The sequence below is a fragment of the Marmota marmota genome, unplaced genomic scaffold, assembly GCF_001458135.2.
Source record: "Marmota marmota marmota unplaced genomic scaffold, marMar, whole genome shotgun sequence".
NCBI classification, from domain to species: Eukaryota; Metazoa; Chordata; class Mammalia; order Rodentia; family Sciuridae; genus Marmota; species Marmota marmota.
In genome coordinates, this window is record NW_026000338.1 from 2,891,745 (window position 1) to 2,910,289 (window position 18,545).

An 18,545-nucleotide genomic window follows, 5' to 3' on the forward strand; every position below is an offset into this window, starting at 1 on the left:
CAAGTACAAAAAAAAAAAAAAAAAAGAACATTATCCTGATTTATTTGTGGAGTGCCAATGTATCATAAGAGCCCTTAAAAGCACCATGTTGGCTTTAAAATGGAAAAGGTCACATAGAAAGTTTAAGGAAACTCATTTTGTTAAGACTGGGATTGGAAGCATATTCTTTTACAGGATATTCAGACAGGAATGCAGCCTTGACAGCACTTCAGCCTTGTTACAATCTAATGAGAAAACCCAATTAAGCCAGGTTGTACCTATACTTCTGATTATGAAATAATAAATGGTGTTACTCTACACCACTGAGTCTGTGAAAAATTTTGTGATCTTTAGGAGGCAGGAGGATCACAAGTTTGAGGACACCTTCAATAACTTAGGGAAGCCTTAAACAACTTAGCGAGATACTGTCTCAAAACTTAAAAAAATAAAAAACCTAAGGATGTAGCTCCGTGGTAAAGTGTCTCTGGGTTCAATCCCTGATAATCTATACCTCAAATAAACAAATTTATGTTACACCTCGAAGAACTAGAAAAATGGGGCTGGGGATGTGGCTCAAGCAGTAGTGCGCTCGCCTGGCATGCGTGCGGCCCGGGTTTGATCCTCAGCACCACATACAAACAAAGATGTTGTGTCCGCCGATAACTAAAAAATAAAAATATTAAAAATTCTCTCTCTCTCTCTCTAAAAAAAAAAAAAAAGAACTAGAAAAACAACAAACTAAGCCCAACACTTTTTATTATCATAATTATTAACATTGTACAAATTAATGGGTTTCACTCTGGCATTTCCACACATACATATATCAAGCTTTGATTTTGTCTCCCTTCCCTTCTCCTATCCTCTTCTTCCACCTCCCATTCCGTGTTCCCCAACCTCTCCTAATCTCTTATAGCCTCACTTCTACTTTCAGGTCACCTTTTTTCCTTTTAGTTTACACATGAGAAAAAAATGTGTGATACTTGTCTTTCTGTGTCTAGTATTTTGCATAAAGTGATGTCTTCCAGTTCCATCATTTTCCTGCAAATGACATTTTATCTTATGGATGAATAATACTACATTGTGTATATATGCAATATTTTCTTTATCCATTCATATGATGGGCCCCTAGGATAAATCCATATCATGGATATTGTGAATAGCACCTCAATAAGCAGGGATCTCTTTTGTATGCTGATATCATTTCCTTTGGATATATACCCAAGAGTAGTATAGCTGAATTATATGGTAGTTGTATTTTCAGATTTGGGGGGGGGGACCTCCATACTGTTTTCCATAGTGGTTATACCAATTTACATTCCCACCAACAGCATATAAAGGTTTCCTTTTCTTCACATCATCTCCAACATTTTTTATTGTAGCCATACTGACTGGAGTGAGATGGAACATCAATGTAGGTTTGATCTGCATTTCCCTATCACTTTTTTTTTTAAATTTATTATCTTGTAGTTCAGTGATTTTTTATTTTTTGTGGCGCTGGGAAATTGAGCCCAGAGCCTTGTGCATGCAAGGCAAGCACTCTACCAACTGAGCTATATATATTCCCAGCCCCATTTCCCTATCACTAAAGATAGGGAGATTTTTTCATACAATTATTGGTCTTTTGTATTTCTTCTTTTAAAAAGTGTCTGTTCAAATCATTTGTCCATCTTTCAAAATATTTTTATTACTGATGGACCTTTATTTATATGCGGTGCTGAGAATCAAACCCAGTGCCTCACACATGCTAGGCAAGTGATCTACCACTGAGCCACAACTTCAGCCCCATTTGTCCTTTTTTTTTTTTTTTTTTGGTCATGCTGGGGATGGAACCCAGGGCCTTGTGCAAATGAGGAAAGCACTCTACCAATGGGCTATATTCCCAACTCTGTCCATTTTTAATTGACTTACTTGTTCTTTTGTTGTTCAGTTTTTTTTGAGTACTTTATATATTCTAAATATTAACCTTCCTCAGATATATAGCTGAAAAATATTTTCTCCCATTTGGTAGATTGTCTCTGTTGATTGTTTTCTTTGCTGCGCAGCTTTTAAATTTGTGTAATCCCAATAGCTAACCAATAGAACCGTGCCCTTTCAAGATGAATGGATAAAGAAAATGTGGTATATATATAAACAATGGAATTATTCAGCCATAAAGAAACATGAAATTATGGCATTTGCTTGAATATAAATGGAACTGGAGACTATCAGGCTAAGTGAAACAAACCAATCCCCCAAAACAAAGGCCAATGTTCTCTCTGATATATGGATGCTAACACACAATGTGGGGGTAGGGAAGAATAGAAGTACTTTGGATTAGACAAAGGGGAATGAAGGGAAGGGAGGGGGAATGGGAATGGGAAAGACAGTTGAATGAATTCAACATAACTTTCCTATGTTCATATATGAATATATGAACAGTGTAATTCCTCATCATGTATAACCACAAGAATTGGAAGTTATAGACCATGTATGTATAATGTCAAAATACATTCTACTGTAATGTATAAATAAAAAATAAATAAATTTGTGTAATCCCATTTATCAATTCTTGCTTTTGTTTTTTGGGCTATTAGACTCCTATCCAGGAAATCACTGTTTGTACCAATATCTTAGTCTTTTTCTGTATGTTTTCTTCACATAGTTTCAAATCTTACCTTAACATCTTAGATCTATTTTGGATTGATTTTTGTTCAGGGTGAGAGATAGGGACCTAGTTTCAATCCTCTTCATGTGGATATCCAGGTCAAGGATGTTGGGGGGAAAGGCACACTCATACATTGCTGGTGAAACTGTAAATTGGTCCAACTAATCTGGAAAGCAGTATGGAGATTCTTTAGAAAACTTGGAATCGAACCTCCATTTGACCCAGCTACTCTACTCCATGGTCTATACCCAAAGGACTTAAAATCAGCAAACTGGAGTAATATAACCACATAATTGTTTACAGTAGCTCAATTCACAATAGCTAAACTGTAGAACCAACCTAGATGCCCTTCAATAGATGAACAGATTAAGAAAATGTGGTATATATACACAACGGGATATTACTCAGCATTAAAAGAGAATAAAATTATGGCATTTGCAGGTAAATTATCCGGATAGAGTTGGAAAATATCATGCTAAGTGAAGTAAACTAATCCCAAAAATACAAAGGCCAAATGTTCTCTCTGATAAGTGGATGCTGGTCCATAAAGGGGGGGGGGCATGGGAAAAATGGAGGAACTGTGATTAGGCAAAGGGGAGGGAGGGAAAGGGAAGGGGCATGGGAGCAGGAAAGATGGTGGAATGAGATGGACATCATTACTCTAAGTACATGTATAACTACACATATGGTGTGACACTACATCGTGTACAACCAGAGAAATGAAGAGCTGTGCTGAAATTGTGTACAATGAAACAATATGCATTCTGCTGTCATATATACCTAATTAAAATAAATAAATTGAAAAAGACACATACACAAAAACCTTGTATTCTATACTTAAAATCGCTAAAAAGTTAGATCTTATATTAAGCATTCTTACTGAGAAGAAAAATAGTAAAAGTGGTAGGAGGAATCTTTCAGAGGTACTGGATATGTTTGTTGGCCTTGGTACTGGTGATGGTTTCAAGGGTATATATTCATTGTCAAATTCATTGAGATACACTAAATATGTACAGGAGAACAGACTGAATACTTATGTCCCTCTCCCCCAAATACAGAGGTGGGCCATTTGGGAGGTGATTAGAGTTGAGTTAGGCAATTCTACTATATGAGGACAAATTAGGCTCCATCTATTAACTAAGAAAGTGGGCCCTCACCATTCACCAGATCTGCTAGTACCTTGAGTATGATGCTGAACTTATAGGAAATACATTTCTTTTGTTTGTAAGCTACTCAGTTTAAGGTATTTTGTTATAGAAGCCTGAACAGATTAAGGTATAAAGTTCTTTACATGTCAATCACACCTAAAAGTGGTTTACTTAAAAAAGGAAAATCAATATACTTTAATGATAAACACTGAATGCATTAGAAATAAGGAATATTGGGGCTGGGGATAGAGCTCAGGTGGTAGAGTGCTTGCCTTGCACATACAAAGCCCTGAATTCAATCCCCAGCACCACCCCCCCCCCCACCACACACACCATAAAAAAAAAAAAAAAAAAGGAAGGAAGGAATCTTATTCAACATGTTATGGACATATATAAAAAACATATGACTAACATTATAATAAATGGTAAAAGACTGAAAGATATTTTTCTAAGATAGAAACAAGATAACAATAACTGGAAATTCTAGCCAGAGGAATTAGGCAAGAAAAAGCATCCAAATTGGAAGGGAAGAAGCAAAATGGTCTCTGTTCACAGATGACATGATTTTGTAGTAGTAAATCCTAAAGAATCCACAAAAAATCTGAGACCTACCTAACACATATAGCAATGTTGCCGGATACATATCCATTACAATCAAGAGTGCTTCCATATAAAAACAATAAACAATCTGATGGAAATTAAGAAAATAGTTGAAACAATAAACAATCTGATGGAAATTAAGAAAATAGTTGTATTTACAATAGCACAAAAAATACTTAGCAGTAAATTTAACCAAGGAAACAAAACACATGCAGAAAACTGTAAAACACTGCAGGAAAAAATTATAGATACTTAAATAAATGCAAACATCCTCAGTCTATGGATGGGAAGACTTTATATTGTTAAAATGACAATATGATCCAAAATAATCAATAAATTCAGTGCAATCTCTATCAGAATCCCAAAGACTGTTTTTTTGATAAAAATATAAAATTCCACTCATATGAATCTCCAGGCACCCCTATTAGCTCAACAATCTTAAAAATGAAGAGCAAAGTTAGGTAATTCATACTTCCTGATTTGACAAATTACTATAAAAGCTACAGTAATAAAAATATGTGGTATATAAATTACAGAAATATGACCCAATGCAGTAGAATAAAAAGTCCAGAAAAGAACTTCAAGAATGTCAACCATTCAACATTCAACAAATGTTACATGGAAAACTGGACATTCACAGGTAAAAAATGAAGTTGAAGCTGTGCCTTATACTACCTATAAAATTAATTCAAAATTCATCAAAGAACTAAATATAAGAGCTAAAACTATAAAATTCTTATAGGAAAATGGGAGATAATCTTGATGACACTGAGTTTTGTAATGATTTCATGGATATGATGCCTAACACAGTCAAGAAGACATAAAAAGTGTAATTGGACTTCATCAAAATTAACAACTTTTGTGTACTAAATAGTATTATCAATAGAATAAATAGATAAACCATAGAGAGAGTATTGCAAATCATATAATCTGGAAAGGGATTAATAGCTAGAATATATAAAAACACCCACAACTTAAGAACAGATAAACAATCTAGTAACAAAATAGACAAAAGACCTGAACAGACATATCTGCAAAAAAATTTACAAGGATTGGGGGTATAGCGCAGTGGTAGAGAACCTGCCTTGTATGTATGTTGGTGAAGATCTGGATAAATTGGAACTCTTATGGACTCCTGGTGGGGATGCAAAATGGTACAGATTGTATGGAAAACATTTTGGTGGTTCCTTAAAAAGGTAAACAATTGCCATATGATCCAGAAATTGCACTCCTAGGTCATACCCCAAAGCACTGAAAGCAGAGACTCACAGAGATGTTCATCAGAACATTACAATACACAGTAGCTGAAAGATAGAAACAACCCAAGTGCCAATCAATAGATGAATGGATAAACAATATGTGGTACATAAATAAAATGGATTACTACACAGCCATAGAAAGCAATGAACTTCTGAAACATGATACAGTAAGGATGAACCTCAAATACTTTTTGGTAATCAAAATAAGCCAGGTACAAAAGGAAAAATATGATATTATTTTACTTATATGAAGTATCTAGAATAGGCAAACATGTAGAGATGAAAAATAGGTTAGGAGTTCTAGGTTCTGAAGGAAGGGGAAATGAAACTTATTACTTAGTGGCTATGAGTTTGGAGTAATGAAAAAGCTTTGGAAATAGATAATGGTAATAGGTATAAAACACTTTGAATATAATTAAGGCCTCTGCTCTGAATTGTACACTTGAAAGGGTTTATTAGCTAACAAAGAGAGAGGAATTTCTGGATGATAGAAAGATGATCCCACTCTCTAATGAAAGCATTGAGCTCTAAATAATTTAAAGCTGACTGAACACAACTTGTAATGGAAGCTCAGGAGCCCCAAAAAGAAGCAAATATGAATTTGAAATACTTTAAACATCCACGGCCAAGAGGACACAGGTTCATATAAAAAGGAATTCAGTTTCTCAAATTAACAAATATGCCATGCTAAGACCAGAAAAAATATAATTAAAGAAAATTATGATGTCAATGTCTGATTAAGCTGGAAATGTCAACAAAAAGATAAATGTTATTTAAAAGAACCAATGGAATTCTGGAATTAGAGTATAAGAACTGAAATTTAATAATTCAATATAGGGGCACAAAAGCAGAGTTGAGGAAGTAGATTAAAAAAATCATGGACTTGAAAACAGATTAAACATCTGGGTGTGGTGGTGCATGGCCATAATTCCAGTTACTCCGGAGGCTGAGGCTGGAGGATAACAAATTTGAGGCCCATCTGGGTAACTAAGTGAGACTCTATCTCAAAATAAAAATTTTAAAAAGGAGCTAGGGATATAGCTCAGAGGTATAACACTTATCTAACATGTGAAGGGCCTAGGTTTGATCCCCAATACTAGGAGAAAAGGCAGATTAAAAGCAATTGTGCAATCTTAAGAACAAAGAGAAAAAAGAATAAAGGAAAATGACCGCGGCCTGAAAGAAATGTTAGACATCATTAAGTTTACCAACATACATATAAATGGGAAGAAGAGAGAGCAAGAATTAAACAGAAGAAATAACAAAATAATGGCAGAAATCTACTCTAGTTTTATGAAAAATATTTATTCACACATCCAAGAAGTTCATGGAATTCCAAGTAGGATAAATACAATGTGATCCACTAGAGACATGTCTTCAGAAAGACAGAAAATGCTAAAAGCAGCAAGATGAAAATGACTTGTCATTTATAAGGGAACTGTAATAAGATTAACAGCTTACTTCTCATTAGAAACAATGGAGGATAAGCAATCAAAATTAATAAATGGAAAGAAAATAAATGCCAAACAAGAATCCAATGTGTAGCATTTAAAAGATGAAGGTCCACATAGGAATGTAAGGAGTTTAAAAGTAATCTCTCCTGACCACACAAGAAAAAATGGAATAAACTGAAAATCAACAACTCCTTTCAGATCTATCCAAGAGGTGAGCGAGATGGTGGTGTACATGAGTGCACCAAATACTGAGGAAACAAAAAGGCAAACACAGAGAAGCACAATAAAGCAAAACTAGAGGAGAATGAACTCCATTTGAACCAAGACTGGTGTAACAATATCTAAATTTTAGTTGACAAATCACTAGAAGTTCATTGGGGAAAAGATTGAAATTTTAAAACTCCAGAGGATTCCAGTTTTAGGAGCAGCTTAACACACTTTGGTGAGTTTTACTCACCCTATCAAGTTCTCACAGTGATCAGAGAAAAAAGCCCCTCATGATTCTGGTAGGAGAAGGAGAAATGTAGATATTTTAAAGTATACCAAAAGAATTTTGCTCTTTTGAAAAAGGGCAAACTATTGTACTAGTTCCTAAACAACTGTGGTTTTGCCATAGCCTAAAAATCTTCAGGAAGGGAAATACACAACTCCAGCACCCTCTAGCCTTCCTATCTCAAGAAAAAAAAAGAGAGAGAGAGAGAGAGAGAGAGAGAGAGAGAGAGAGAGAGAGAGAGAGAGAAACATTTATAAAGGTCATGGCCCAGGGGCATGGGTCCACTTAAAAAACTGAGGTCCAATAATAGGACTATATAATGCTTCTCCTTCCCCCATACCTTGCCACTATATCAGTAGGGCCCTGGTATTATAATGAGAAATATAACTGAAAGAATGGTGCATTTTAGTTAATACCTATTTAAGCCTCTAGGGAAATACAAACAAATATGGCTAGACAAAAACAAGAACACTGGAGAAAAGTTTTTAACCTCCAACATTTATGGCTACAGCAAACAGCAACAGACTAACTCCTCATCAGATAAATTGATATGCTATGAATACTAATGAACTTACATGCAGAATATATTCATTCCATCTCAGTACCTCCCATTCACCATCAACTCATAAGGAATTTGAAATTAAAACAATAATGCCCATTTATCTTAGGACACCTCCAAATAGGAATATTAAGGCATAAATCTAACAATAATAAGACCCTGTGCACTATTCACACAGCACTGGTAAATAAAATTGCATGCATAGCAATGGTTAAATATGAGGTATCTGTGGCTGGAGATGTGGCTCAAGCCTGGCATGCGCGGGGCGCTGAGTTCGATCCTCAGCACCACATTAAAAAAAAAAGAAAAGAAATAAAGATGTTGTGTCCACCGAAAACTCCTCCATGTCCAACAACCCACTGAACAAACAAAACCACTTCCTAGAGGTGGTCTAACAAATCCATTTCAAAGTCACTTCCAGAAGGCATTTCTGATTTTTTCCAAACAAAATGGCCTGTGTCTTGTAAATGTTTACAAGACAAATTCTTATCCATCTACAAGACAAATTTCATATCCAACTCTATCACACGGCAGGCATCCCCTTTACCTTTATGATGTCCAGATGCAGCACAAGTTTTAAAAGGTGGGGGGCAAGTTGAGAGCAGCTTTTTCATATTATAGACAAAGGCCTTTTACAAAGGGCCAGGAAATCTTCCCAGAGGGTGGCGGGCGTTTCCAACTGGGCAGATGAGGCCTGTGACTCGACCATTTCTCTCTTTGTTAGAAGGAACACCAACCGCCCCAACACCAACCACCAACCGCCCGAGGCCGCTAACGGTTCCACCGGAGCTTCGCTCACCTTCCAGGACGGTTCTGGTCTTTGTTGGCGAGACAAGGTGCGGGTCTCGCGGAGGCGGCGCTGAGCGCTCACGCTGAGCGCTCACGGAGGGCCTGTGCGGCTCCGCGGTCCAACACGTGGCCGAGCTTGCAGGCGTCAACTCTCCTTTTTGGAACTTGAAGCCCCTGCCGGCCTCCGCAGCGTTCGGGGAATTGTTCCCGGCGGCGGCGTTGTTCCGCGTTAGGGCGTTGTTCCGCATTCGGGTCGGCTTTCGGGCGGGGCGTTTCGGGAGGCCGCCATTCTTCTGGCCATGCCACGCCCACCGCCACCCCAAAGGCGCCAATTCCCCAGAAGCGGCTTCAGCTGGGACCGACAAGATTGGGCCAGAAGACCTGGCAGCACGCGCAGTCCGGGTACTGACAAGTTGCTGCCGCCATCAGGTCATCCATCCTGGGTGATAGGCTCACCTGTCCTTCACAGCCAGGGCCAGCCATTGGGCACTCGTAGCAGGAGCTCCAGGGATCTGCAGGGGAGGCTGCATCCTGTCCCAGGGCCCTCCAGCTCATCTGCCGGCCTGGGGCGGTGGGAGGGGGCAGTGGGTCCGGGAGAGCAGGCGCACTCCATTTCTTACCATGCTCTCTGCTGGAACTGACTTGGCAGTTCTCTTTGGGGGCTAGAGCCATGATGGTGTTTATGATATACAAATACTAGAGAGTGATGAGTTAGCTTCCTTTGTCTTTTGGTCAGTTTAATCTGGCTAACAACTATACTACATGTAGGATTTTTTATCTTCTCTACTAAACTAAATGGTCACTATTGACATATCTTTAATACTTTTTGAGTCATCCATGTAGATTTTTTAAAATTTATGTATTGGTGCATATTAATCATATAGACTCATGGGTTTCATTGTGGCATATACATACATGCACATAGCATAAATTTGGTCAATATTTCTCTCCAGTACCTCCCCATACTTCCTCCTCACTCACCCTGCTCACCTTCCTTTACCCTGGTGGTTTCCCTTCCATTTTCTTTCTTTCTTTTTAAATTGGTGCTTGGTTATTTGAACCCAGGGCCCAGAGCCTCATGCATGCCAGGCAAGCACTTTACCATTGAGCCACATCCCCAGCCCCTTCCCCTCCATTTTCATTACATCCTTTTCTTCTTTTCCCTCTAACTTCCACATGTGAAAGAAAACATACTTGTCTTTCTGAGACTTGCTTAATTTGCTTACCATGATACTCTCCAGTTCCATCCATTTACCAGAAAATGTCATATTTCTTTCTTCTTCATGGCTGAGTAAACCCCCGTTGTGCATATATACCGCAGGGAACTAGGCAAGCTATAACCAAGTGTATGTACTAGGCTTGCTATCTTTGCCCAAGAGTATACAGAATGTATTTTATGAAAGGTATGAATAAAAGTCCTAAATAGAGATTACAGGTAACTGTTTAACTCGTAGCAGAACTATTGCCTCTCACTGCAAAAACCGATTTTCTTTTCCATATGGCATACTGTATAGATGGGGCTTTTGTTTCTATAATTTGCGTTTTCTTATAAGACAGTGAATTAAAAACCTTATTTCCTAAAACAGCATCATGTTCATGTTTTGAGACAGAATAATCCCTTCCTTCTAAATATCACTCTCAATTTATCAAATATTATGGCAAAAATAGGAAAAATTAAAAGTAATTTCAAATTTAAGGGTGTTGGCATAACTAGGCCTAAAAACTGACAATGATATCATAGTTGTTTCAGTGGTGGATGTAAGAACAGATCAATATACCTCATCTCATATACCATGTCACTATGGAGTTCTCATGGGAGTCAAGAGTTAATACAGGGAACTCAAGGTATCCAATCTGTATTTCTTTTCTCTGCAATCTAATTTGCTAAAGAAAATGTCCATGAATTATACTGGTTAAAAATAGTTCACAGAGGGCTGGGGATATAGCTCAGTTGATAGAGTGCTTGCCTTGTATGCCCAAAGCCCTGGCCATGCCAGGCCCACCGCCACCCCAAAGGCTCCAATTCCCCAGCAGCGGCTTCAGCTGGGACAGACAGGATTGAGCCAGGAGACCAGGCAGCCAGCACAGTCAGGATCCTGCCAGGTTGCAGGCAAAAAGCCAAAAAATAGTTCATAGGGTAGACTATTTACATAGAAGTTTTCTTCTTGGAAACATTTTATAATCATTGATCCATATAGCAACTTTTTGATTCAGGACTGAGTAATCATATTATTTCTACCTTATTTTCTGGATAAACACATGTCTTCCATAGAGCTATATAACCAATTAGAGATGGCTAGAGAAGGATGGCAAACCACAACCTACTGGGCAAAATGTGGCCTGCTGCCTATTTTTGTAAATGAAGTTTTATGGCAACACGGCAATACCTCACTCAGTTAAGTATTGTTTATGGCTATTTACATGCTGCAAAGACAGAGGTAAACAGATGTCACAGAGAACTGTGGAAGACAAAGCTGAAAATATTTACTATCTTGTTCTTTAAGAAAAAGTTTTCCAATCACTTCTAGAGAATGAAAACACAGTGGGTCAACCATTTATCATACTACCTCTCCAAATATTTCATGTCTCAGGAATGGAGAATCTGATATAAGGAACATGTTGTCAAGAGAATACAGAGTTAGAAACAAAAAATAAAACGAGGTTTGTTTCTGGTTGTGCCATTTCCTATGTGGCCCTGGGAAAGTCCCCTAACCTTTCTGCATCTTACTTTCTACACCTGTAAAATAAGGGATTTGGGCTATATGAAGACTAATCATCCTTGCAACTCAACTATTACAGTCTATACAACTTATTTTATGGATTAGGAAGCAATAGTGAAGGCATAAAAATTCTTAAAATTGTATTTTTTTAAAAATTCTCCTTATAGACACAAAAGCAGTGAAATTCCTAAAATATCATATTCATCACATCCACCTTAAAAGTAAATATTATCCTGATTCTATAAGTGAGGAAACTAATGTTCCAGAAAGGACAGTGCCTTATACAGTGGTTATCAGCATGGCTTAATATTTCATTGTCTAGTATATCATTGACAATATGCCATGAACTATAATTCCTACAGAGAATGGCAGATAATGTAAATGCTGGATAGTTTTGTTGTGAACAAAAACTATATGTCCTATTTAAAGGGAGAAACCACTACCAAGTTAGATTTCACTGTTGACAGATAGGCATGTGGATCCAGGATTGTCATCTTTAGGTTTTATGACAGATCAGATATCACAAATTTTCCAACTTTTATGTATTCATTTGCAGAGCTGGGGATCAAACCCAGGGCCTCATGCATGCTAGTGCTCTACCACTGAGCTATATCCCCAGTCCCAATATTCCAATTTTTAAATGAATCAAATGTTAAAAGACAGAGTGAGCTGAATTTATCTCATGGGATGAAGATTTGCAAATCTGTATTATCTTCTTAAAATTCACAGATTAGTGATTAGAATACACTGATATTTCGGAGCTGGGGCTGTAGCTCAGTGGTAGAGTTCCTCCCTTGCACCTGTGAAGCACTGGGTTTGATCTTCAGCACCATATAAAAATAAATATATAAAGATATTGTGTCCATCTACAACTAAAAAAATATTTAAAAAGAATACACTGATATTTCAACTTCAGGATAAACTCTTAATTAACCAAAGTAATAGAAGATAGGGAAAGATCACAGCATTAGTATTATCTCATTTTTTTCCATTGACTATTCTGTTAAGAAGTGCTGATAATAAGGGCTGGGGTTGAAGCTTAGTGGTAGAGCACTTGCCTCTCAAGCATGAGGCCCTGGGTTCGATCCTCAGCACCACATAAAAATAAATAAAAACAAAGATATTGTGACCATCTACAACTAGAAAAAAAAATTTTTAAAAAAGAAGTGCTGAGGGGCTGGGGATGTGGCTCAAGTGGTAGCGCGCTCGCCTGGCATGCGTGCGGCCCGGGTTCGATCCTCAGCACCACATACAAACAAAGATGTTGTGTCCACCAAAAAATAAATAAATAAATAAATAAATAAATAAAAGAAGTGCTGATAATAAAATCAAATGGGGCTGGCATGTGTGAGGCACTTGAGTTCAATACTCAGCACCACATAAAAATAAAGAAGGTATTGCGTTCATTTAAAAATAAATAAATTAAATAAAATGAGTGAGGGCTGGGGTTATGGCTCAGTGGTAGAGCACTTGCCTCACATGTGTGAGGCACTGGGTTCGATCCTCAGCACCACATAAAAATAAATAAATAAAATAAAAATATTGTGAAAAAAATTAAATGAGTGAAAAACTTATTTCTAATTCAGGTTCTTTTTTTTTTTTTGGTACTGGGGATTAAACTCGAACTCAGGGGGCACTCAATCATTGAGCCACATCCCAGCCCTATTTTGTATTTTATTTAGAGACAGGGTCTCACTGAGTTGCTTAGCACCTCGCTTTTGCTGAGGCTGGCTTTGAACTCATGATCCTCCTGCCTCAGCCTCCCAACTTGCTGGGATTACAGGTGTGCACCACAGTGCGCGGCCCTCTATTTCATGTTCTTTGATGGAAGCTTTGACAAATAGGCAAAGCATAAATATGTCAAAGAATGAAGATAAATCCTGGATAAACATTAAAACCAAAAAATCTGTTCTTAAGTACTGGAGATTGGCTACATTCACATGATGGGAAATCCAAATCATGATTAATTCACATTGAGGCTTTTAAAATAATGGGGATGGATAGGAGTTATTGATTTTAACTTTTAAAGGTAAGATGTGACAATTAAGTAAAGACATTTATGCTTTTAGCTTTTACTTACAGAAGGTCACTTGAAAATACTGTCCATGTTTTGACAAACAAATTAAGCTATATTTAAAGTAAAGCTCTGATCTACTGGTGGTTACCAAAGGAATCAATAAAATGCTTTACTCTTCCATTCAAAAAATTCATAGGATTGGCAGCATTAGTTGTCTTTTTGAAGCAGACATGAAAGAGGGAATGAGAAAAATGAGAAGAAAAAAAATAAAGATTATTTCTTGGGACTATTTTTCACTTTAATAAAGTAACTGCACCACTAATTATTCCTCCTCAAGGTGCTATAATTTTAAATCTGATTTAGTAAGCTAATTATTATTTAAAAGATTAAATAAATCCTTAATGTAGTACTGGGAAAAGAACTTGGGGTAAAATGAACTGTCCTCGTTGGCTTCAATTTCAATATTGAAAGCTTTCTTCCCACTTGGGAAATTATTTCCAAAATAAAAATGAAATTTTAAATCAGATCAGATTAAGATAGTTGTCTTAATTTCATGGAATAACTAATAGCAATGCTGTTAGAATGTTATTGTAACATATTCAAAACTAAGGACCCCCAGTAACACACAACTTTGCAGGTTACTTTCTCTTATGCCTTTCTTCAGATTAGAAGTAGTTCTCCAATATACCTGTAGCTTAGAAACATTTTATGTCATAGCTTCAGATTGTATAAAGAGAATAAGCAGTCCACCTATATTTATATTTACCTGAGTTCTTTACTTTCACTGTATTTACTTAAAATGACAGGAATGCATATTAAGTGATAAAGTATTGATAAAGGTTGGATAAATGGCTCATTTTAGAGTTTCTTTATCTCTGAAATGATACCATTGGAGCTGGGGAAATAGCTCAGTTGGTAGAGTACTTGCCTCAAATGCATGCACAAGGCCCTGGATTCAATACCCACACCACAAAAACAAAAAACAATTAAAAAAAACATGGCAATTACTGTGTTGCATACCTTAATTTTTTTTAAATAAAATGATACCATTGTTATGGAAATTAAATAAAATTAAGTAAAGTACATGGAAACAGTTCTTGACCCATAGCAAGTGTGCAATAAATGTTAGCTTTTACTATTGTTATACAATAGAATGGTTATACTCACTCTTTTGTTGAGACAAATAACAGGCCACAGGCTGCAACCCAGTGTGCAACAGCAGCAGAGACATCCACAGAGCAGCCACTTCACATTGACTGGGAGAGCCTTTTTCAAACATGAATTCACACGGCCAATGCTGGTCTTAAATTCTTCTGGGGCCACCTACAACAAGGGCACTGTCTTTAACAATTTGTGGGCAGCTTCCCACTATTCGTCTCTAAACATAAGGAAAATGTCTTATTACAAACATTTTAAGGAATTAACAATGTCGAAATATACTTTTTTCCCATCTCTTCCCATAAATATGTATCACATGGTCTTGGGAGACATCGGGAAGTAAAATAATATAATTTTATGCTCCCAGATCTTAACCTGATGTTTGAAAAAAATCTTTTGAAATGACCTACAATAAAATGACAGTAGCAAAACTGATGGTAAAAGATACCCACCAACCAGTTTTGTTACCAAATATTCTCATTATTAAGGCAATATTGTTTATAGTCTTCAGGTACTCTGACTTAAAGTATTCTGAATTCAGACTGGAAGCATAAGACAATAATAATAATAAAAAAAACAAATACTACCAGAGGAAACAGAATTCAAGTTAGAACTTTGCAATACTCCTGGATTAATTCTACAATGCTAACTCTTCAACCTTTCCTCCCTGGCAAAGTTGCAACCTAACAATTTTAAGACTTGCCAATGTTTACAGGGAAACTTTACACTAACAAAAGATAATATCTTAGTAATTACATTCAAAACAGTCTGTTGATACTCAGCATAAAATGGACTCATAAGTGCTCTAAATTTTGAAAGTTGAAAGGTCTTTAAATACACAAATTTAATATTTCTAGTTACTACCTCCATTCCTGGAAGGGCTGCTTGTGCCTCTCTGAAAACGACAAAGTCAGTTCAAAGGCATGAACATGACCAGCAATCAGATTTATACCAAAAATTCTGCTTGAAGGTTATACAATTCAAAGGTGTACAGGTTGTTCTCAGTAAAATCACATTTTTGGACCACACACTGATCACTCTTAATTTAGAAAGCTATCAGACTGCAAAATTTATGGGAAAATATTTCAGCATCAGAGTATGAAAGCAAAAATTATGAAATTGGCAGGAAAAGTAGGTATTCTAAAATGTAAACTCCTTAGTACATTAGGTACCAAAACTATACAGCTCTACTTTCCCAAATACAAAGTTGTATTAAAATTTTACAAATTATTACATTTTATCTTTTAACAGGTTTCTTAGAATCAACATACAAAACATATCTATTAGCAGATGCTATAGAAATAAATACATGACCAAAGAATTCATCACTATTATGATTAAAACATTAAGCATATAAGCTTTCTTAGAATTGTTCATATCATCCAATAAGGTTAATTGCTTAGCACATGAGTCTGATTTTCTTCCTAACAATCAACAGTTATCAAGCCATAAGGCTCAAAATTTTTCCTACATGACAAAAGTAAACTAGTTTCATTTTCCTGTCAATAACATGACACAATGGCAATCACCGTGTAAAAAAAAATTCCAATTAAGTGCCAAAATTTCAGGGGTAAAAATGAAAATAAGATTCAGAGAATCATGCCTTATAACTGAAAATAGAAAACACTCATAATTTAAGCACATTAGACAATAAATCAAGAGATCTGAATCTAGTTCTTACTAGCTATGAAAAATCCCAGGCAAAATTATTTAGTTTTTCTCAGTCTTAGTTTCTCATTTATAAAACAGAATAATAATTTTTATTTTATATACTCACTGGGAATGGAAATTACATCTTAGAACTTCCTGAATGAAATACTCTGACAAAGAAATTTGTAAATCATATCTCTGAGTAGATTTGATAAAAAGAAAAGCTGTCTTTTGCAAGGACTCTCACCTGAAAGCAGACAGTTTAATCAGGTAATTACTTATAGTCCACAGTTTTCCTAGATATTATTAAAAGGATATTATTATATTACATTATATATTATTTCATAATATGTTATAAAAAAGATAACTGCTACATTTTGGATGTAGATTCAGTGGTCTTCAGTTCTTCAGTTCTTCAGAGAAGATGATCTTTTTCTTTCTCTGTCTCTCTCTCGGTGTGGGATATTGAATCCAGAGCCTTATGTGTGCTAAAACTTGCACTCTACCACTAAGCAAGATCCCCAGCCTCTTAGTGTTCTTTTTAAAAAAAAAAAAATTTTTTTTTTAGTTGTAGACAGACACAATACCTTTATTTTATTTTTTATGTGTTGCTGAGGATCAAACCCAGTGCCTTCCACTTGGGAGGCCAGTGTTCTGCCACTGAGCTACAACCTCAGAACCTCAGCCCCCATGTCCCATGTCCTTTTTAAAAACAAGGTATCATGTTACTACCTTAAGATTTACCTCTCCAGGGTCTGGGATTGTGAGTCAGTGGCAGAGTGCTTGCCTTGTACATGTGAGGCACTGGGTTCAATCATCAGCACCATATAAAAATATACAAAATAAAGATATTGTGTCCATGTATAACTAAAAGATATTTTATTGTATTTATTTATTTTTAATATTTTTTAAGTTGTAGATGGACCGCATGCCTTTATTTTGCTTATTTACTTTTATGTGGTGCTGAGGATCGGACCCAGTGCCTCACACTTGTGAGGCAAGTGCTCTACTGCTGAACCAAAGTCCCTAAAGAATATTTTTTTAAAAAAGATTTACCTCTCCAAAAGAGAGATATTCAACTTTCTTTTTCCTAGGGAATTACTGAGTAACCAAGTTAAAATAAAGAAAAATACACATTTAGCTTCAATCTGTAGCATAATATCACTACCAAATCTCTTTAAATTGTGCATTCTGAATCAATAATACATTTTAAATATGGCAAATTATGATATAAACTCATACAAATAATAAAATTATTACTCTGCCCATTAACAAATTTAAAAGCTTAGAATCTAAATTTTTATTTTAAAGTAAATACAAGTATACTTCACAAATATTAAAAGTAAAGGGTGGGAGGTGGGGTTGTGGCTCAGTGGTAGAGTGTTCACCCAATATGCATGAGGCACTGGGTTCAATCCTCAGCACCACATAAATATAAAATAAAGATATTGTGTCCACCTAAAACTAAAAAAGTAAATATTTTTTTAAAAAGTAAAGGGTAAAAAAAGTAACCAAGTAAAAGTTAAATGCAGAAATGAATCAGTCCAAAGAACTGAGCTATGGAGCTTTAGAAAACTCTATGTCCACCAGGGAAGAAGGGTGTTAAAAGTCTGAGGGATATTAAAAGCTACAAAACAAAAAGGGAAAAGAAAATCTGGATTTATTTATTTATTTACTTATTTATTTTTATTGTTGGTTGTTCAAAACATTACATAGTTCTTGACATATCATATTTCACACATTTGATTCAAGTGGGTTATGAACTCCCATTTTTACCCCGTATACAGATTGCAGAATCACTTCGGTTACATATCCACTGTTTTACATATTGCCATACTAGTGTCTGTTGTATTCTGCTGCCTTTCCTATCCTCTACTATCCCCCTTCCCCTCCCCTCCAGTCCCCTTGCATCTTCTCTCTCTACCCCATCTACTCTAATTCATTTCTCCCCCTTGATTTTTTTCCCTTTCCCCTCACTTCCTCTTGTATGTAATTTTGTATAACAATGAGGGTCTAGAAAATCTGGATTTAAAAAAAAACATGGTAAATAAAATAAATTATATGCCAAGGCATAT

The 18,545-nt window shown here is 36.1% G+C and overlaps 1 protein-coding gene across 3 annotated transcripts in view; it reads right to left on the reverse strand.

Annotated features, from left to right (window-relative positions):
- The window catches only part of Chic1 (cysteine rich hydrophobic domain 1), a 68,396-nt gene that overhangs the window by 35,491 nt on the left and 14,360 nt on the right, over window positions 1–18,545 (reverse strand). For all 3 annotated transcript variants that reach the window (XR_007345097.1, XR_007345096.1, XM_015505869.2), the window contains exon 3: window positions 14,830–14,985. Coding sequence is in view for 1 of the 3 variants with exons in the window: in XM_015505869.2 (XP_015361355.1) it covers window positions 14,830–14,985 (156 nt within the window). In the remaining 2 variants the exon portion in view is untranslated. The remainder of the gene's footprint in view (window positions 1–14,829; window positions 14,986–18,545) is intronic.